Genomic DNA, 22,265 nt, shown 5'->3' with positions numbered 1-22,265 from the left:
CTGGTTAAATACAGGTCGGAGGTGAAACACAAACTCAAGACAAGTGGTTCAACAATATTAGACCTCTTTTATTTTTCTCTTGCAGCAAAATTTGTCATTGGATTTTTCCCAAAGAAAACAAACAGATAAAAAAATGTCTTAAATGACTTTTTTAACAAAAATTATACATGGAAGCCTAGTGTTAGAGGATTCCATCCTTAGGTTTTCTTTGAATCCACGTCATCAGTGAGCTGGAGGTTTGCTGGTTGGCCAGAGGACCAAGAGGCTCATTGTCCAAATTTGCCCTTTACAATGTTACCTTTAGACAAAATCTCATATAACCTCATAAGCAAAACTCCAACTGCAGCAGAGGACTCATGCTGGCTCCAAAGCTACAGGAAGGGAAAAATCCCTATCCCATTCTTCCCCCAAAACTTTCTGGGAAAAGCTGAAAGTGCTCGTGTAGGGATCCTGAACCCCAAAAGACATCAAATGGATAGTGTCTATGAAATTGCCTCTATGCCATGCATGAATGATATTAGGACTGGTGGTATTGCCCTAGGATAGTGAAATACCATTCTCTCTTCTTCACTTTCCCTCTCTCTGTTCAGAGCGTCAGTCCAACATAGGTTAACTTTCCCATAATTCCCAGGTTTTCTAGAAATACTGGTTGAAAGATTCCCGATTTTGTGCTTATTCCATCCGAATCCCGGTTATCTACCGACCGGGATATCTCGAAAAACTGGGAAACTTGTGGAAATTACCTGAATTTTGCAACCTTTAGTACAACAAAGTTATACAGATTTTCTGACCAATCAACACCTGACTATCAATTAAATCAAACCCCTAAACGTAACCCCACAACCCTCCTTTAGAATTAGCCGTCTCTACATTGTTATCAACAAATGACAGAGGAGCAAATGTCTAAGTGTTGGAGAAAATGTGAGGAGCTACTGCTTCAGTCTGACAGCTTTGTCTTAACCTACATAATAAAAGTAAAAGGGAAACATTTTGCATACCTGTCAATAAAATAGGCATATAGAGCCACAAGAACTTCTCAACAACAGACAAAGCAAAATGCAACATGGATCCTTGGCCATTTTTTACTCTCAAAACTTAGTACAAATGCAGAGAAAAACATTTTTTTTTTTTTGTCAGACCGAGTTTAAAAGAAACAAGGAGCACAATCCTATCAACACATTTAATTTGAGTTGGAGAAACACTTCAAGACTGGGTAACACTTAAAGTCAAGACTTCTTGTGCTCTCTTCCTGTTGACCAATATTCCAACAACTTAAAAAAAGGATTGTAAATCAAAAACTTTATGTAGAGACTTTCGGAGCTGGAGAGGGGCTGAGTGTGACCTCTTATACTCCAATTGAAAAGCCCACTAGAGATGAAACAAAGCAACTTCCTGTGGCCTCAAATCTCATCCTCCAATGAGGACACCGACTATCGGGGCCTCGCTTTGACCTCTAACCTCTGAGCCGTCTGTAGGCTACACTACCAGAGGCCGGGGGCTTCTGCTTGTAGTGTTTCCCTCCAACGCGCTCCTCCTTGAAGAGGGTTTAGAAGTGGTTGACTCCTAGCTCATAGTGAGAGATTGGGGAGTGATGGAGTGCTTCTTTACCGTATAGGCCCAATACCCCCAGCCTCGGAGCAACGGAGGGAGAGGCCGAGGTGATGTCGTTGGTGTTCTTAAAAAAAAGGTGAAAGGTCGTCGTCGTCACCCCCGTGGAATCCCCTCGCCAAACTGGTTTCCTCCAATCCTGCCTCGGGATGTGAAAGAGGAGGGCAGTGCATAGTGCAGAGCTGTGACATGACATTCACTCAATGTTGCTTTCGTTTTAGAGGGGTGAATGAAACATTGACAAACAGAATATCTATGGTGCTTTTTTCCCCTCCTCACAGACACACACACAGACAGCCTCAGGGTTTGGGAGGGGGTAGGGGAGGAGTGCCTTGCGTCCTGCTGCCTTCATACTGTATGTGGTGTTGGGCCCGCTAGTCTAGCTGGGCCGGCACTGCACCTGGCCATCTGAGCTGTCCTCATCGTCTGAGCCCTCTGGCCCGCGGCCGCTGAGGCCCGTGATGCGGTAACCCATGTTGAGCAGCATGACCTCCAGGGGATCGGCATTCATACGCCGCTGGTTGGCTGCAGCGGCACCCTCCATGTCCTCCACCACGCGACCGTTCCCACTCTCACTCTCCGTCTGGATGACAGAGGGAAAAGGATGGAGAGAAAGAAAGGTAAGAAAAGGGTTCACTTCTGGTGTATTGTAAAGTCAGCCTTTTATTTTTTATTTTATTATTATTTTTTACATCAGACTACTACAAAAGGAGGCCATAGGAAAGGATAGGTCATACTGCAGCCTCAATTGTGACAATCCAATAACCAGATGTACTATTGGGTTCATTTATTGCGTAAACCTTGATAGTTTTTAATGCATTGGCAGTAAAAAAATTTTTTTGCAACAAATACATTCAATCAGAGAATCAATCATGTTGGTGATTGAATGGATTGCTTCTTAAGTGCATCTATTCTATGCATAGTGTCCTTGGTCCTGTTTCTCGCTGTATATAGCCTACCATTCCACACAAAAGAAGTTTGCTCATTGGGGAAATTAAGTTATTTAAATTTAATAGAATTTAATAATGTTGATAATGACCTCCGGCCTGGGGTTCCAGAGCCGCACCACAGGGTCGATGCCGCTGGTAGCCAGGAAGCAGTAACTGGGGTGAGGCTGCAGGCAGTTGACTATGGACTCGTCCCCCTGGAGGATCCGCACCAGGTTAGCAGTCTCCTTCTCCCAGATGAAAAAGGAGCCGTCGTCGGAGCCGCTCACAATGTACTGGCCTTTACTGTGGGTGGTGGGGTTTATATATACACACGCTAAACAAAAATACAAACGCAACAATCTCAAAGATTTTACTGAGTTACAGTTCATATAAGGAAAATCAGTCAATTTAAATAAATTCACATGACTGGGAATACAGATATGCATCTGTTTGAAACAGATACCTTTAAAAAAGTAGGGGTGTGGATCAGAAAACCAGTCAGTATCTGGAGTGACCACCATTTGCCTCATGCAACGCGACACATCTCCTTCGTATGGAGTTGATCAGGCTGTTTATTGTGGCCTGTGGAATATTGTCGCACTAGTCTTCAATGATTGTGCGAAGTTGCTGGATATAGGCGGGAACTGGAACAATCTGTCATACACGTCGATCCAGAGCATCCCAAACGTGCTCAACGGGTGACATGTCTGGTGAGTATGCAGGCCATGAAGAACTGGGACATTTTCAGCTTCCAGGAATTGTGTACAGATCCTTGCAGCATGTGGCCGTGCATTATCATGCTGAAACATGAGGTGATGCCAGCGAATGAATGGCACAATGGGCCTCAAGACATGTGCATTCAAACTGCAATAGATAAAATGCAATTGTATTCATCATCCATAGCTTAAGCCTGCCCATACCATATCCCCACCTCCACTATGGGGCACTCTGTTCACAACGTTGACGTCAGCAATTCGCTTGCCCACATGACTCCATACACATGGTCTGTGGCTGGGAGGTCAGTTGGACGTACTGCCAAATTCTCAAAAACGAGAGAGCCGTCTTATGGTCGAGAAATGAACATTTCATTATCTGGCAACAGCTCTGGTAGACATTCCTGCAGTCAGCATGCCAATTGCATGCTCCATGCACATTTTAATATCCCCAGCACAAGGTGCACTTGTGTAATGATCATGCTGTTTAATCAGCTTCTTGATTTGCCACACCTGTCAGATGGATGGACTTTCTTTGCAAAGGAGAAATGCTCACTCAGGGATGTAAATACATTGTGCAATTTTTGGTTGTGGAGAAATCCGTACGAATGAAACATTTCTGGGATCTTTATTTCAGCTCACAGGACCAAAACTTTACATGTTGCTTTTATATTTTTCAAAGGGACTGAGAGTCAACTACTGAACCTTGTCATTGTTTGATCAGGTGGCAGAGACATTTCCGTAACATTTCATTTGAAGGGTACTTAAATAAGGACTTCATAATGCATTCATAATCAAAAAGTTCATAAGCAGTACATGAGCATTATTTCATTCTTATGTCAACTACCACAATTTGATACCTTATGAACTGCTCATGAACGTGTTATGAAGTTCTTCAGGAGGCACCAACGTTTCAATAGAACAGCATCATGTTTTCTTTAAAATGTAAAAAAAAAAAGCTGTACATTTATATACAGTGCATATGAAAAGTATTCAGACACCTTCCCCTTTTCCATATTTTGTTACATTACAGCCTTATTCTAAAATTGAATTTAATAAAAAAATCCTCAATCTACACACAATACCCCATAAAGACAAAGCAAAATACCTTATTTACATAAGTATTCAGACCCTTTGCTATGAGACTTGAAATTTAGCTCAGGTGCATCCTGTTTCCATTGATCATCCTTGAGATGCTTCTACAACTTGATTGCAGTACACCTGTGATAAATTCTATTGGTTGGACATGATTTGGAAAGGCACACACATTTTGGGCAATATGCAGAGGTGGAATCTTTCCATTTGTAATATATAGGATTTAACGGAAATATATGCAAATGAATATTAATACCATTTTTAAATGTAGATGCATTGGATATATTTACCATATCATATGGAGACAGACACATAAACCTTTCACCTTATCATAAGTAGACAATTGCAAATGATTAAATCCTTCCAATGGAAAAATAATAAAATTGTTACGAATTTAATTAAATAAGTTGACTCTTCACATGGGATGATTTCATGGAACAAAAGATATTGAATGATCCATCACATCTCCCAAAAATGTTTTCAACATACATCTGTAAAATGACAGTATAGAGACTAAAGCTTTGGTTGTCTTCCTCTCAGGCTTCCATGTCTTCTCCCTGGACCTCCTCAATGTCCACCTCTTGAACATCAGTCTTTGAGGCCTCATCTTCACTGTCACTTTCCAACCTTGTTGAGGATGGCTCGTTGTCAGGCTCAAAAAGCCTCAAATTTTCCCGGATTGCCGCCAATTTTTCAACCCTTGTATTGGTCAGCCTGTGGCGTGCTTTGGTGTGTGTGTTCCCAAACAAGGACAAGTTGCACTCTGAGACGACTGATGTTTGTGGGATTTGGAGGATGATGGAGGCAACAGGGGAACGAGCCTCAGATCCACAAAGTCCCTTCCACTAGGTGGCTGATGAGATATTGGCACGACTGCCATATTGCATCTCCATCCCAAAGCCCTTGCTTGGAAGTGTACTTCGCCAGACTGCCAAGAACCTTGCCCTCATACAGGCCAAGGTGGCGCGAGACAGTATTGATGACACCACAGGCCTTGTTGATCTCTGCACCAGACAGGATGCTCTTGCCAGCATACTTTGTGTCCAACATGTACGCTGCGGCGTGTATGGGCTTTAGGCAGAAGTCTTTACGCTTTCTGATGCATTTCAGAACTGAAGTTTCCTCTGCTTGGAGCAACAGTGAAGTGGACAGGGCAGTACGGATTTCTTCTCTTAAATCTGCAAGCAGAGTCTGAACATCAGACAGGATGGCATTGTCTCCCTCAATATGTGCAATGGCTACTGCTATAGGTTTCAGGAGTTTCAGGCTGCTTACCACTCTCTCCCAAAATACATCATCCAGGAGGATCCTCTTGATGGGGCTGTCCATATGAGCATACTGTGATAGGGCCATTTCTTGGAGAGACTTCTTCCCCTCAAGGAGACTGTTAAACATGACAACACCACCCAAACGGGTGTTGCTGGGCAGCTTCAATGTGGTGCTCTTATTCTTCTCACTTTGCTTGGTGAGGTAGATTGCTGCTATAACTTGATGACCCTTCAGATACCTAACCATTTCCTTGGCTCTCTTGTAGAGTATATCCATTGTTTCCAGTGCCATGATGTCCTTGAGGAGAAGATTCAATGCATGAGCAACACGGCCAATGGGTGTGATGTGAGGGTAGGACTCCTCCACTTTAGACCAAGCAGCCTTCATGTTCGCAGCATTGTCTGTCACCAGTGCAAATACCTTCTGTGGTCCAAGGTCATTGATGACTGCCTTCAGCTCATCTGCAATGTAGAGACCGGTGTGTCTCTTGTCCCTTGTGTCTGTGCTCTTGTAGAATACTGGTTGAGAGGTTGAGATGTAGTTAATTATTCCCTGCCCATGAACATTCAACCACCAATCAGAGATGTTTGCAATAAAGTCTGCTTTCTCTATGATGTGCTTGAACTTCACTTGAACTCTGCATCCAACAAATTAGTAGATAAAGCATTGGAGGGGTGTATGCTGGGCAAAGAACATTCAGAAATCTCTTCCAATACCTGTGAGCATCAGACGTGAACAAGTTGCATACACAGCTCAAGCAAGACATTCATAAACATTTCTCTGACTACGTTCCTCCATTGAGTCAAAAAAACTTCTGATTCCTGTTGCTATCGATAAGGTGTCTGATTCATAATTTTCACCTTGAATAGAAGTAGAGGGACTTTTGTCAGAGGTTGCTTGTTGTGAGCGCTGAGGGAACTTTATGCACTTGGCCAGATGATTCTGCATCTTTGTTGCATTTTTCACATATGATTTGGCAAAGTATTGGCAAATGTACACAGCTTTTCCTTCTACATTAGCTGCAGTGTAATGTCTCCACACATCACATAGTGACCCGTGGCATTTTCCTGTAAAGATTAGAAAACAATGAGTAAAAAACAAACAAATACAATTCCATGTACAGATAAATAGTTAAGCAGTTAGATTAAACAACTCCTTTGTAAGATAAATATTTTAAAATGAACCATATGGAAACAGGTGAATTAACACTCCGTTAGCAGGATCAAGCAAGCTAAAACCCACATGGTAGCAAAAATGAACTAATATAAATTGTTAACAAGTTAGAAAGTATTTAAAAAACACTTTGTTGTAGGCTACTATTTACTAGTTAACAAAAAATCATATAGGTCATAAAATATATTCACCCCACCCAGTATTGTAATCAAAACTTACCAGAAAGCATGTAGTCTTTGGCTCAGAGGGTAGTAGTGTGGGCTCAATAGCATCTCATTAGTGTGCAAGATCTTGAGAATCAGCTGTACACGCGATGGAAGAATGCACTGTGCATGCAGAGGGTTGCAATTCCATTGAATTGTGGATAGTTTAACCAAAATAAGACCTAGAATTGCCTTATGTGTATCCCACAAAAAAGGTTCACTGTTGTTATAAGCTAACGTTTCTGATTAATTTAAGCAACATTCCCCAAATTCACGGGCTTAACTTCCCATGGAAAATTTCCGTAAATTTACCAGAAGGTTTCTGACCCTTCACAACCGTAGACACACCTGTCTATAAGGCCCCGCCGTTGACAGTGCATGTCAGAGCAAAAACCAAGCCATGAGGTCAAAGGAATTGTCCGTAGAGATCCGATACAGGATTGTGTCCTGGCACAGATCTGGGGAAGGTTACCAAAAAATGTCTGCAGCATTGAATGTCTCCAAGAACACAGTGGCCTCCATCACTCTTAATTGGAAGAAGTTTGGAACCACCAAGACTTTTACTAGAGCTGTCCACCTGGCCAGATTGAGCAATCGGGGGAGAAGGGCCTTGGTCAGGGAGGTGATCAAAAACCCGATGGTCACTCTGACAGAGCTCCAGAGTTCCTCTGTGGAGATGGGAGAACCTTCCAGAAGGACAACCATCTCCGCAGGACTCCACCAATCAGGCCTTTATGGTAGAGTGGCCAGACGGAAGCCACTCTTCAGTAAAAGGCACATGACAACCTGCTTGCCAAAAGGCATCTAAACAAGATTCTCTGGTCTGATGAAAACAAGATTGAACTCGTTGGCCTGAATGTCAAGTCTGGAGGAAACCTGGTACCATCCGTACAGCGAAGCATGGTGGTGGAAGCATCAGGGACTGGGAGTCTAGTCAGGATCGAGGGAAAGATGAACGGAGCAAACTACAGAGAGATCCTTGATGAAAACCTGCTCCTGAGCACTCATGACCTCAGACTGGGGCGAAGGTTCACTTTCCAACCAGACAACGACTCTAAGCACACAGCCAAGACAACACAGGAGTGGCTTCGGGTCTCTGAAAGTCCTTGAGTGGCCCAGCCAGAGCTCAGACTTGAACCCGATCGAACATCTCTGGAGACCTGAAAATAGCTGTGCAGCTACACTCACCATCCAACTTTACAGATCTTGAGGATCTGCAGAGAATGGGAGAAACTGCCCAAATATAGGGTTGCCAAGATTGTAGCATCATACCCAAGAAGACTTGAGGCTGTAATCGCTGCCAAAGTAAATGCAATGTTCGTTTTTATTTATTTTTTACATTTGCAAAAATGTCTAAACCTGTTTGATTGGTCATTATGGGGTATTGTGTGTAGATTGATGATGCATTTATTTATTTAAAAAAAATCAATTTTAGAGTAAAGCTGTAACGTAACAAAATGTGTCTGCGCATGCTCTGAGGACGAGACGGCATCCCCAGCCGCGTCCTCAGAGCATGCGCAGACCAGCTGGCTGGTGTGTTTACGGACATATTCAATCATTCCTTATCCCAGTCTGCTGTTCCCACATGCTTCAAGAGGGCCACCATTGTTCCTGTTCCCAAGAAAACTTGGGACCATATAACCTCGACCCTACCTGACACCCTAGACCCACTCCAATTTGCTTACCGCCCCAATAGGTCCACAGACGACGCAATCTCAACCACACTGCACACTGCCCTAACCCATCTGGACAAGAGTAATACCTATGTGAGAATGCTGTTCATCGGCTACAGCTCAGCATTTAACGCCACAGTACCCTCCAAACTCGTCATCAAGCTCGAGACCCTGGGTCTCGACCCCGCCCTGTGCAACTGGGTACTGGACTTCCTGACGGGCCACCCCCAGGTGGTGAGGGTAGGTAACAACATCTCCACCCCGCTGATCCTCAACACTGGGGCCCCACAAGGGTGCGTTCTGAGCCCTCTCCTGTACTCCCTGTTCACCCACGACTGCGTGGCAATGCACGCCTCCAACTCAATCATCAAGTTTGCGGACGACACTTCAGTGGTAGGCTAGATTACCAACAACGACGAGACGGCCTACAGGGGGAGGTGAGGGCCCTCACACTCAACGTCAACAAAACAAAAGGAGATGATTGTGGACTTCAGGAAACAGCAGAGGGAGCACCCCCCTATCCACATCGACGGGACAGTAGTGGAGAGGGTAGTAAGTTAAGTTCCTCGGCGTACACATCACGGACAAACTGGATTGGTCCACCCACACAGACAGCATTGTGAAGAAGGCACAGCAGCAAAGAAGAAATTCGGCTTCTCACCAAAAGCTCTCACGACCTTCTACAGACGCACAATCGAGAGCATCCTGTCGGGCTGTATCACCGCCTGGTACGGCAACTGCTCCGCCCACAAACGTAAGGCACTCCAGAGGGTAGTGAGGTCTGCACAACGCATCACCGGGGGCAAAACTACCTGCCCTCCAGGAAACCTACACTACCCGATGTCACAGGAAGGCCAAAAAGATCATCAAGGACAACAACCACCCGAGCCACTGCCTGTTCACCCCGCTATCATCCAGAAGGCGAGGTCAGTACAGGTGCATCAAAGCTGGGACCGAGGGACTGAAAAACAGCTTCAATCTCAAGGCCATCAGACTGTTAAACAGCCACCACTAAGTTGGCTGCTGCCAACATACTGACTCAATTCCAGCCACTTTAATAATGGAAATTGATGGAAAAAAATGTATCACTAACCACTTTAAACAATGCCACTTAATATTATGTTTACATATCCTACATTACTCATCTCATATGTACAGTGGGGCAAAAAAGTATTTAGTCAGCCACCAATTGTGCAAGTTCTCCCACTTAAAAATATGAGAGAGGCCTGTAATTTATCATAGGTACACTTCAACTATGACAGACAAAATTAGAAAACAAATCCATAAAATCACATTGTAGAATTTTTAATGAATTTATTTCCAAATTATGGTGGAAAATATGTATTTGGTCAATAACAAAAGTTTCTCAATACTTTGTTATATACCCTTTGTTGGCAATGAAAGAGGTCAAACGTTTTCTGTAAGTCTTCACAAGGTTTTTACACACTGCTGGTATTTTGGCCCATTCCTCCATGCTGATCTCCTCTAGAGCAGTGATGTTTTGGGGCTGTTGCTGGGCAACACGGACTTTCAACTCTATGGGGTTGAGATCTGGAGACTGGCTAGGCCACTCCAGGACCTTGAAATGCTTCTTACGAAGCCACTCCTTCGTTGCCCGGGCGGTGTGTTTGGAATCATTGTCATGCTGAAAGACCCAGCCACGTTTCATCTTCAATGCCCTTGCTGATGGTAGGCTTTGTTACTTTGGTCCCAGCTCTCTGCAGGTCATTCACTAGGTCCCCCCGTGTGATTCTGGGATTTTTGCTCACCGTTCTTGTGATCATTTTGACCCCATGGGGTGAGATCTTGCGTGGAGCCCCAGATCGAGGGAGATTATCAGTGGTCTTGTATGTCTTCCATTTCCTAATAATTGCTCCCACAGTTGATTTCTTCAAACCAAGCTGCTTACCTAGGGCAGATTCAGTCTTCCCAGCCTGGTGCATGTCTACAATTTAGTTTCTGGTGTCCTTTGACAGCTCTTTGGTGTTGGCCATAGTGGAGTTTGGAGTGTGACTGTTTGAGGTTGTGGACAGGTGTCTTTTATACTGATAACAACTTCAAACAGGTGCCATTAATACAGGTAACGTGTGGAGGACAGAGGAGCCTCTTAAAGAAGAAGTTACAGGTCTGTGAGAGTCAGAAATCTTGCTTGTTTGTAGGTGACTAAATACTTATTTTCCACCAAAATTTGCAAATAAATTCATTAAAAATCCTACAATGTGATTTTCTGGATTATTTTTTCTCATTTTGTCTGTCATAGTTGAAGTGTACCTATGATGAAAATGACAGGCCTCTCTCATCTTTTTAAGTAGGAGAACTTGCACAATTGGTGGCTGACTAAATACTTTTTTTGCCCCACTGTATATACTGTACTCGATACCATCTACTGCATCTAGCCTATGCCGTTCTGTACCATCACTCATTCATATATCTTTATGTACATATGCTTTATCCCTTTACACTTGTGTGTGTATAAGGTAGTAGTTGTGGTATTGTTAGGTTAGATTACTCGTTGGTTATTACTGCATTGTCGGAACTAGAAGCACAAGCATTTCGCTACACTCGCATTAACATCTGCTAACCATGTGTACGTGACAAATAAAATTTGATTTAAAGTAAAGGGGTCTGAATACTTTCTGAATGCACTGTATCCTCCCAAAAATGTAATGGGGAAACATAACCAACGTTTTAGAACGCAGTGTCTTCTTCAGGGTTGACTATACATTAGCCAGCACCTCTACAAAAAAAATGTGCGCCGTCAGCTCATGCTTTTTTTTTAGGTCAACAACTAATATTAACATAGTGTTTTTAGAACGTATAATATATCAGTGTCTAAAATGCTCCACTGACCTGCCAAAGAAGTTGGCCTCCTTGATGTCTGTGGTGGTGTTACAATGACCACAGTAGCGGTGTTTGTAGTCGTAGCTGCGCTCTCTCAAGACGACCTCGTCTTCCGGGATGGACTCCTTCCTGCTGAACGTGTGGAAGCGGATTGAGCTGTTGCCCTTTTTGTCCCCAGCTACAAAACAGACACGACATGGAAATAAACAAAGAAAATATCTGTACTCTAATTAACACTGTATTAATTTGCACAATTGCACTTGTGGAATACATAAGGTATTTTGAATTGATTCGACATCATATAAAAACACATATTGTAAGTCAATGTGGAAAGGTGATGGGAAAAGTCAGAGGTCAGCCAAAATCACACTTTATTTGTGGGGGGAAACAGACGATTAACCAACCCAGCATCACCATTAATCCCTTCTCACCAGAGTCCATCTTGGAAAAGAGGGCGGCCTTGATATCCTTATCTAGGGCGTCGCAGGCGCAGCTGTGGGCTTGCTCGGGGAACTTGCCCTTGAAGTCATCCAAGCAGTCCAGAGCCTCGGCCACATACTTCAGCTCAAAGAGGCAGCGTGCCAGCCGGAAGTGGGCCTTCAGGTGCCCAGGGTTGAGGGACAGTGCTTTCAGACAATCCCTCAGCGCATCATAGTGGTCACCGTCCCTGGGGGAGAGAGAGAACACATCACACACAACAGTAAATACCACACAGTCACACACATACCGGCATAGTGGTAAACCACTTTAAACGTGACGAAACAAGGACGTTATACCTGAACTCAAACGTTTTTTTTGTTCTTCCGTTGCAAAACATTTTGCTACAGTATGCCCTACTGAACATGACCATGTTCTGTAATAGGAGAAACACAGAAGGAGAGTAAACAAGGCTAATGGGTTAGCTCGGGCTCTAGGTCGAAAGAGTCGCCTTACCACTTGCGCTTCATGTAGGCGGCGGCGCGGTTCCCGTACAGCATGGCGTTGTGGCTGGCCTCGTGGATGCCCAGACTGTAGAACTGGATGGCCTGCGTCCACTGCTGCCGCGCAAACGCGTCGTTGGCCTGTAGCTTTATCCGCTCCAAGTGAAGAGGCAGCTCGCCAGAACTAGGGAAGAAAGATGAGGACGAGATGAGAACGTGATAAGAGAGAAACTAGGGATGTCACCCTACCGTAGTGTTTCTAGAAATACAATGGGGCTAGGCTGTTGCTAAATGTAACATGTGGGTGAAAATGAACAATTAAAATCAAACATGAGAAAAAAGGTTACCCAGAGAAAACTTTGCTTTCTGCGAATCGAAGTCGGCTGGCTGGCAAGTGAATTCCATTTGACACACCGTTGGTTGTCTTTCCATTCTGAACATCTGTTGGAATATCAAGATTTTAGAAATACCCATACAGTTCTGGGCATTACAAAGTTGTACTGCGGTACAACACAGTAAAGAACATTTGCCGCAAAGTGGATGTAACTGCACTGACAGGAACATTTGTCAAAAATGCATTTCATTACATGGGTTATTGTCAAGTGATTGATAATGACCTTGGTGGTTGATGTCACCCTGCGAGAGAGTAATTTGTCACATAGACAATGTACCTTGATGTAGATTGCTGCTGCAAGGCATTTTGAAGAATTCACTTTTTAATGCCCAGATCTGCATATAAACTGTGGGCAGACTTTCAGCGAGCAACTACCCCACTCCATTGGTCATAAATAATACATTCTGTATATGTCATTTTAATGGCCAAATACTGTAGTAAGCTTTGGGCTATTTCCATAGTCATACCTGTTAATTGGCACTTTTTGGGAAGCAGATAGGTGTACGGCTTCTGTTTGAACGTCAAGTCAAATAGATACACCTGCAGACAAGAGAAAACACATTCCTGGCAAAGTTACCCTTTTGAACCAACCACAGGTAATCATCAACTTTAATGATTTGCATAAAGTAGTATGCTTGTTGCAATTCAAACCTGACAATCTGAGAAAGAGATGGTGAGCTGACCTGGAGGTTTAACTTCTAGGACGTTTCCTCTTCTAGGAAGCAGCCTTACCTGTTCTCCTCCCATGTTAACTAGCAGCTCGGTGCCGTCGGGGCTGAAGGTGACGTAGGTGGCCACTAGGACCCTCAGGCGGTTATTGTAGTCAGGGAGCTTCACTGGCAGGTGCCCTGAGGTAACGGATCAAGGAGAAGAAGTTGGGTGAGAGGCATACAGAATCACCTTACCTGTCCCACTAGTTTAGTTCCATATACTGAAAATGACTGCGTTATAACCCACACATTGTCCATGTGTGTTTTTACTGTTTATAATACATTGTAGATACTGTATGGGCTTCATAGAAAGTGTTCACAGCGGGTTTTTTAAAATGAATACATTTTGTGCAATAAGCCAAACCATACGATCTCACACACACACACACACCTGCAACATAATACTGCCCCGCTCCGTCTGGGATGGGCTTCTGTCTGTCGCAGAATGTGTGCACTCCTGCCGATGTGCTCTGACTCGCAGACTTCCTGTGAATGGAAGTGGAGGAGAGAAACATAAATTATTACCAAATCATGCTCCATCTGTGTATATAAGAAGTCTCAAAGCTGAGAAAATAACATTGGTATGACTGATGATAGCCCAGAGTAGTAGGGAGACATATTAGACGTTCTATCCAATAGTCGTGCATATTCCTTTACGTGATATGAAATTAAAAACGATTCAATTAAACTCAAATTTGACAGTAAAGGCAGCGAGAGCTAAATCCTAACGTCAGACTTGAGATGACTTGGACTTTCAGGTCAATGGAAACATGAGTCACATGCATCGATCTCAAGTTAGGATTCGAGCCTGACTACTACACACCTGTGGTTGTGGATCATGCGCATGTCGTAGAGGCGTACAAAGGGCCCGTTGGCCCCCACTGCTAGGTAGTTATTATTTTGCGGGTTGACAGCCAAACACTTGGCCTCCACCAGCTGACCACAGTATTCCGTCAGGTCGATGAGCACTTCTGAACGCTTACTGCTCTCCCTCAGGTCATACTGCCTAAAATAGTAGTAGAAGAAAGCACATCATGAGGACATAAATCATCTCCAGAGAGTCAGAACTAAGCTCTTTAAAATATTGTTTGTTTTGAATTCTAATCAAATACTAGACTTTTGCAAGGTTTAATTGCAAGGTTTAATTAAAACTGCAATTTGTGTCCAAAGCCAGCTTGCTCAAAAAGAAACGACTAACTACTACACTATCTGTACGTGGGAGCCATATTTTGAAGTTGTAGACTACTGGTTAGGTTAGTCAAAAAAAAAAAAAAAAAACAAGCCACGATTGCAACATTGGCCAGTTGAGTCATAAGCAGCGGGGGCAGTCAGGCAGTGACGTACTATAGAGAGAGTAAGATACTAAAGCCCCCCCCCCCCCCCCCCCCCCCCCACTGCCTCTGTCTGAGCTGACCCCCTTATGGGAACCATTGCCTGTAGCCAACCACGCATCTGCAGTAGTCCCCAATGCCCACTGCGCACCTGAGCTTTGAAGGGTAGTTAAAGGGTATTCTCTGGAGATACATTAACCTCCAAGACAGTGTGTGATGGAAGTGCTGCTGGAGGCATGTGGCCACAGAGACCCAGAGAAGAGGTGCCTGGGAGAGCCAAGGAACTGGTAGGGAACAGCTTGAGGTAAGAAAGAGGCCCATGGCATAACACTTCCACTCCAACCTTACTGTTTCATGTCATCTTTTCACCTTCGATATTCTACTACAAGCCAGTAGATATAACATGATGCATCTGACAATGTATCTGACACAGTGTCACCTTAACCAATGAACATCTTTGGATGCGACAAGGATGCTCCAATGGTTAGCTAGCTACTGGGGCTCTGACCTGATGATGCCGTCCTCCGCAGCACTCCAGAAGGTGTTAGGCCACATGGGGGCTGTAGCAATGCGCTTGACGCGGTTGGTGTGGTCGGAGAACATGTGGATGGTCTCCTTGACCGACACGTCGTGCACGTGAACCTTGGTGTCCGCTGCACCTGTCACGAGGATACGGTCACCTGAGTGAGGGAGAAACTGCAAGAGGGCACGGGGGAAAAAGGAGAGGATAAAATAAGAAAGAAGCTTCTTTTCTACACAAATAGATTTTCCCATCAAGCAGTTTATGTTTTTACCTTCACAGAGAAGATGTTTGCTGCATGCCCTGTGTGCATAGTGGTGAGCTTCTTGTGTTTGAAGGGGTCCCAGATGATGCAATGTTGGTCATCTGAGCCCGATGCCAGCAGACTGCATAGAACAAGAGTAAACATTACAGATAGGCCAACATAAATGTAAAAGTGTTAAATATGGTCATTTAAATAGAACCCTGGTTTCAGCTCAGGACTTACTCTCCCTGTTCGTTCCATTCTAGGCAGTTCACACACCCAGTGTGGCCCTGTTGACACAACAGTAACAGGCTGTCAGATTGGCAAAGGAATTAATGTTGTATGTGTGCAGTAACACACACACACACACAAATCACCTGCAACTCTGCCTCCAGTCCAAGTCTACTGATGAAGGGGTCTGTGACATGATACTGCCTTTGGAAGCCCAATGCTCTCTTGTCCTGCAGACATTAAGGCAAAACATCACCTGTCTCTCCCCAAAATCTCCTGTCTCACTCTGTCCAACATAATTACAGCATTTTGGTGAATAGATTGCAATGCAGATTGCATTTCAGAGTTGTTGATTTTGCTCATGTATCCTGAAAAGAAAATATGAAAATGTTAAATTCTGTGGGAATTAGTTAGGGCAGTTTGTTTATTTCATAAAAACGGGCTTAAAACATTAGACTCACCCTGATCTGCCTGTGCAGGATATCTCTGGTGATGTTCACAGCAGACATGGCCTCACAGCAAGTCATAGAGCACGGACCAGAGGTGCAGGGTCCGAGGGTCAAAGGTCAGATGGCATCTGCACAGTCTCTAAGGAATGGGCTGCAATTTGAGAAATAGAATAGAACGGACATCACACAAAATAACAAGCTTACTTAAATAGGATTAATGTGCAAACATAGATGTTTGTTCCTCTACTAGGTACGTCAGTCAATGGACACTGGAGTAATTTACACCTAAATTGATGAGGGGTTCCCAAGTGTTTGAGGTTTAAATACTGAAACATAACTGTTAGCTAACTAGAACAACAACTGGTTATATCTCAACTAGCCAAGCGGTGGTCTTCAGACAGCTATGTACACAAAATTCCTTCCTAATACTAGCCATTGCGACTGGTGATGTTTACATTAGCAAATTAACGTTAACGGTGGCTAGCTGGATTAGCTGCTGGGAAGCTAGCTACCAATTGCCAATAACAACAAACCGTATACGCACAGTGACAGCAGTCTAGGTTAGCCTCCCCAAAAATACAGACACAGCTCCGTCATCTTAACTATATATTTCTAGCATTCCCTAAAAAAAAAACGTTGTACCTGTGTCGTCTGGGCTTCAACTCGATATCGTTTTTAAAAAATGCCCAAAATGTCCAGATTACGATAGAGCCAGCTATCCAGCCAGTTACTGTCTGAGCTACAATAGCTAGCTAGCTGAGCTAACATGAGATTATTTAATAAAGGAACAGGGAATTCTCTATGCTCTAGTTCTCTATCTAACACTTTAGCTACTCCTTACCAATGAAAGACAAACTGTAACAAGAGCGCTTCATATGACATATTTTTGGAAAGAATTTACAAGTGTTGACTGTCAATGCTTACTTACATGGGTTTATCAACTGACTGAACCCTCCCACTACCCTTACGTAAAATAGCTGACGTGAACTAGCCTTTGGATATGATTTTTAGGGAAAAAATTACGAGTGCACGGGTCTGTGAATTGCACCGCTGTTTTTCTTCGTCGCACGACTGTACTGTTGAGTGACAGGTCAATTCCACAAATGAAAAAGTTTTAAAAATCCTTTGCATATTTTTTTTTTTCTCAAGTGGTGGAAAGTATTTTTTGTAAATACTTTAAAGCACTACTTAAGTATTTTGGGAGGATATCTGTACTTTACTATTTACATTTTTTACATCTTTTACTTTTACTTCACTACATTCATAAAGAAAATGATGTACTTTTTACTCCATACATTTTCCCTGTGAAGCAAAAGTACAGAAAAACAACCCTGGTTATCCCTACTGCCTCTGATCTGGTGGACTGGCTAAACACAAATGCTTCATTTGTAAATTATGTCTAAGTGTCTGTAAATTTAAAAAATCATCAACATTGTACATCTGGTTTGCTTAATATAAGGAATTTGACATTATTTATACTTTTACTTTTGATACTTTAGTATATTTTAGCAATTACATTTACTTTTGATACTTTAGTATATTTAAAACCAAATACTTTGACTTTTACTCAAGTAGTATTTACTGTGTGACTTTTACTTTTTACTTTTCCTCAAGTATGAAAATTGGATACTTTATCCAGGTCTGTATTTTCTACTTATTAACCTAATGCAACATGAGATCAGCAATGACATTCAGCACTGTTTTCCTGGTGAGATGTATGAAGGAGTGTGGCCTGTGGGACAAAATAATGAATTAATAATAAATTAATCCTGAAATTATTCATAAAATAATAGATATATCCTGATACATATGTAAATGTAAATCAGGATATATAAATGTATCAAGACAGTCGTGAAGAGGTCACAACAAAGCCTATCCCCCCTCAGGAAACTGAAAATATTTGGCATGTGTCCTCAGATCCTCAAAAGATTCTACAGCTGCATCATCGAGAGCATCCTGACGGGTTGCATCACTGCCTGGTACGGCAACTGCTCGGCCTCCGACCGCAAGGCACTACAGAGGGTAGTACGTACGGCCCAGTACATCACTGGGGCTAAGCTGCCTGCCATCCAGGACCTCTACAACAGGCGGTGTCAGAGGAAGGCCCTAAAAATTGTCAACGACTCCAGCCACCCCAGTCATAGAATGTTCTCTCTACTACCGCATGGCAAGTGGTACCAGAGCGCCAAGTCTAGGACCAAAAGGCTTCTCAACAGTTTTTACCCCCAAGCCATAAGACTCCCGAACAAGTAATCAAATGGCTACCCAGACTATTTGCATTGCCCCCCCCCCCCCCACCAACCCCTCTTTTATGCTGCTGCTACTCTGTTAATCATATATGCATAGTCACTTTAACCATACCTACATGTACATACTACCTCAATTAGCCCAACTAACCAGTGCCTGTATATAGCCTCGCTACAGTTATTTTTCACTGTCTTTTTATTGTTGCTTTCATTTCTTTACTTATCTATTGTTCACTTAATACCTATTTTTTTTAACTTACAAATCACACTGTTGATTAGGGTCTGTAAGTAAGCATTTCACTGTAAGGTGTGGTAAGGTACCTGTTGTATTCGGCGCACGCGTCAAATAAACTTTGATTTGATTTGAAATGGCATTTTATTACTCTCAATCATGATATTACTGTATGTCAGTGAGACTGGTCCAGTGGCATGGACAATCGTCTCATAAAGTGGAAAGCCCCTGTAGACATTCACCAGTGCTCACCGTTGTATCAACATTATGATATCAGATCAGTGCAGATGAGGAGAGCAAGCTGTTTTAGAGTATGGACTTTTTGAAATAGAGAAGCAGAGAACTCAGCTTCGCGGAAGTCACAGGTGAACCTTGCTGCTGTGCAATTAAAATAACAACCAAAGAGGTAGTGCTGAATTTCCCCAAACTTCTTTGCAGCTTCTATTTATTACAGCTGGTGGTCTGTCTTGGTGAGGCAAAGTGTTCCGTTCACAAGCTGGAGACAGGCATCCAAGGGTAAGCACCCATTCTATAGATGTTCAACTTCTTTCTTAAGAGAAATTCTGAATGTGTGATTTAACCCTTGGCAAAGCCTGGCACAGAGGCTTCTTCTACACACTCTGAAGAAGGCATAGCAGCCAAAACACGTACGTATGTGCTTTTAATGATCCTTGTGGACATGACAAGATCATAAAGGCATTAACTTACCTCAAAAATGAGGAGTGACATAGTATTTCTTCAAATATGAACATTTTATCACGAGTCATCCAAAGACTACCTTCAAAATGTTTTGTACACCTGTTTTCACCCAGGCAGCACCTGCCGCCTCTAATTCTATGATCGATTTGTTGTGCCATAAACTGAAACTTGGAACTAAGTGTGCTTTTTTTCTTATTCTGTGGATGTCAGGAAGTCAATGCCATGGTTCTGGAGATTGTGTGGAGACTATTGTCACCAGTGCAGTGGAGCCTGTGTCTTCTATCCCTTCTGCTTCCCATAGTATCAATGATATGTGCGATCCGTTCAAAAAGGTAATACTTCTTCCTGTATTATGGCCCTTTATGAGCATTTTTTTTAAGGTATTGCTGACATCCTGTCTGCATTCTTCCATTAGTAGAAAGACTTCCAGGTTGTCATTGGCTGAAATGGGACCGATCTCTGGTGAAAGGGTCAGTGTACAAAATACCTGGGAATGTCCCATTCACCTTACCAATTCATTTATATGACCATTAACTGTTGTTTGTGGATGTCCTGCTCCAGAAAATAGTAAATAAATAAAAACTTAATGTAAAGCTGGAATTCAAATGTATGGAATAATCCAACTGAACTGAAACCAATGGCTCCCTCTGCTGGTACTTATATGATTGCTCATTGCAGCCCCCAGATTCAACTGAGGCCAAGACCTCAGAACTAAGGAAGAATATCATTGGACCAGCATCCTCAAAAAGAAAGTCAACCCAGTCCCAAAGAGGGCACAGAGGTCAGAGTCAGTTGTTCATCACACTTGGAATTGGACATGTTTCCCCACATCACACTCAGCTCACTGTTTATTTTTCTCTCTATGCAGGGTCTTTCCCAGGGCAGAACACCCCAAGGCCGGTGAAGAAGGCTTTGAGGCAGTTGCCTCCCTTACCTGAGCTGGAGAAGAGCAGTGTCCGAAGACACAGCAGCTACACTGGGTCCGTAGTGTATGACGTTGTCGCCACAGAGGTTTGTAATCCATGGCCCACTACAGACAACCAGGCTTCTCAACAACAGACAGCAGACGGCAGCAACCACCTGGAGGAGGTAGATGAAAAGGGGGAAGTTCCGTTCCCTGTCTATGCCAAAGTCAACAAAACCAAAGTTTGCTCGAACTCATCAAGACGTTCACCACTGTATGCCAAAGTGAACAAGACTAGCTCCCGGACTGTGAAATCTTAACTACTGTTCTGGGGTGACTGATAAGTCAACACTGTGACCGATATGTCCTCCAAATGCGAAATAGTCTACTATGCTTTATGCTTAACTCGTTTTGTTCTTTCTTAAATGTTTATATGCGTATGTGTTTCTTATGTTGTTTCTCAGGCCCGCAATGCTACAAAGGCACAGAAATGACTTCTGTTGTAATTTACTTGGGTCTCAAGACAATAAATGAAGTTTGTTTGCTCTATGTTCATTAATTATACTGCACCGTCTACCAATTCTATCATAATCAGATCTAGACAAATGGAACGTTCCCTTTCTATTTTAAAATGGGCAGGACTCTGCAGTTGCTAGCAGCTTGTAGTGTTGTTTGAGTCAAAACAGAGACGGTTAGCTAGCTAAACTCTAGAACAGCAGCTGGCAGAGGAGAACGTATTCTCGACCCGAAATTACACATGTGCTAATCTCGGCACACTCAAGGAGTTCATTTTCAGGTATGGCAGAAAAAGGGTCCATCCTATTCTTCCGCCCTATTGAAGTTAACATTTTAAAATGGTTAAGATAAGGGGTAGGTTTTAGTGAATGCGCGTCCCAAGGATCCTGGGTATTACTGACCGTGTTCGTTATTTAGCTAGCCAATATACCAATATCTAACTGGCATAAACTATATCTAGGTAGATAGAAAGCGAGATCTGTGTGGCGAATTTAATCAGAGCGATAATCCGCTGTTTTCCAGTCATTTGGACTAACGTCAACTGGAATATGGGATCTTCAGCTAATGTTGACACTGTGTTTCTGATACAACTGTATAGCATCCCCCTTGGCTCAGTTTAGACTCTCTCACACCCCTCCATTAAACCACTCAAGCCCCCGTTATGTAATTTCGAGGTGCGTGTTCTTGCCAGCACAGTTGATCTGTCTGCCCAGAAATACTCACTGAAATTCCTGATGTTGCTGTGGCCCTACTTTGTAGCCTCTTGAGCAATTGCTGTGATATATAACAAGGGGGAGGGAAGGGCTTGTGTTTTGTTCCTTCCTATACTTTTCTCTCACTGTTCTGCACATCACATTGCTCTAGGGCTAGAACCGTTGTCCACTCAAGGAGCAGGTTCAGCAGGACACAACGTTTTGAAACGACCAGATATAAATATGTTATGTAGAACAAACATGCATCTCCAACATGTAGAACAAGGAGTCATGTTGGTTCTATTTATGGCATTTCTATCTGCAACTGAATGTGGCCCATATTATCACGCTCTTTTCTTGACAGGTGGAATGACCACCTCACAGATACCTGGAGTCTAGGCTGACAGGTAAAGCTTCCCAGTCTAAACAGTTTGCGCCTATATTATGACATTTTGGTCTTTGGCAGGTTTTTTTCCGGCTGTTCGTGCACACTACATTCTTTTCTTGAAGCAAGTCGTTGGTGATTGGTCAACAGTACTACTCCAAGTAGGAGTGTTTGTCATTCAACCAGAGTCTACAAGTTTTCATGCAAAAAAATTCACTTGAGAAATACTGCATAACTAAGATGTCCTCGGCAAAAACGTCAAAATTAATGACAGTTTTCTTGATTTAC

At 43.1% G+C, this 22,265-nt stretch overlaps 2 protein-coding genes across 8 annotated transcripts; one reads left to right on the top strand and one right to left on the bottom strand.

Moving 5' to 3' along the window:
* Positions 1 to 47: 47 nt before the first annotated feature.
* On the bottom strand, positions 48 to 20,525 carry LOC110489537 (WD and tetratricopeptide repeats protein 1). Of its 7 annotated transcripts, none has more exons than XM_021562281.2 (16): positions 20,415 to 20,525; positions 16,316 to 16,454; positions 16,001 to 16,084; positions 15,867 to 15,913; positions 15,654 to 15,765; positions 15,368 to 15,555; positions 14,352 to 14,534; positions 13,920 to 14,014; positions 13,551 to 13,666; positions 13,286 to 13,358; positions 12,772 to 12,865; positions 12,438 to 12,608; positions 11,936 to 12,171; positions 11,514 to 11,682; positions 2,648 to 2,840; positions 48 to 2,191 (listed from the first exon to the last, which is right to left on the bottom strand). In XM_021562281.2, exons 2-16 carry the CDS (start codon positions 16,379 to 16,381, stop codon positions 1,988 to 1,990), a joined length of 2,031 nt encoding a protein of 676 aa, XP_021417956.2. In that variant the 5' UTR covers positions 16,382 to 16,454; positions 20,415 to 20,525; the 3' UTR covers positions 48 to 1,987. The 7 variants fall into 7 exon arrangements, with proteins under 7 accessions (XP_021417956.2, XP_021417936.2, XP_036804055.1 ...); XM_021562261.2 differs by lacking the exon at positions 20,415 to 20,525 and adding an exon at positions 17,232 to 17,329; XM_036948160.1 differs by lacking the exon at positions 20,415 to 20,525 and adding an exon at positions 17,232 to 17,329 and having other exon boundaries at positions 12,772 to 12,873; positions 13,297 to 13,358.
* LOC118940039 lies at positions 19,182 to 20,933 on the top strand. The gene is made up of 5 exons (XM_036948182.1): positions 19,182 to 19,297; positions 19,691 to 19,812; positions 19,896 to 19,950; positions 20,159 to 20,261; positions 20,349 to 20,933. Exons 2-5 carry the CDS (start codon positions 19,703 to 19,705, stop codon positions 20,702 to 20,704), a joined length of 624 nt encoding a protein of 207 aa, XP_036804077.1. The 5' UTR covers positions 19,182 to 19,297; positions 19,691 to 19,702; the 3' UTR covers positions 20,705 to 20,933.
* The last annotated feature ends 1,332 nt before the right edge of the window (positions 20,934 to 22,265 follow it).

This window comes from Oncorhynchus mykiss, chromosome 2, assembly GCF_013265735.2.
Source record: "Oncorhynchus mykiss isolate Arlee chromosome 2, USDA_OmykA_1.1, whole genome shotgun sequence".
In the NCBI taxonomy this organism is placed as follows: Eukaryota; Metazoa; Chordata; class Actinopteri; order Salmoniformes; family Salmonidae; genus Oncorhynchus; species Oncorhynchus mykiss.
The sequence above is the reverse complement of the archived record's forward strand: the minus strand, read 5'-3'. Positions and strand labels throughout refer to the sequence as shown.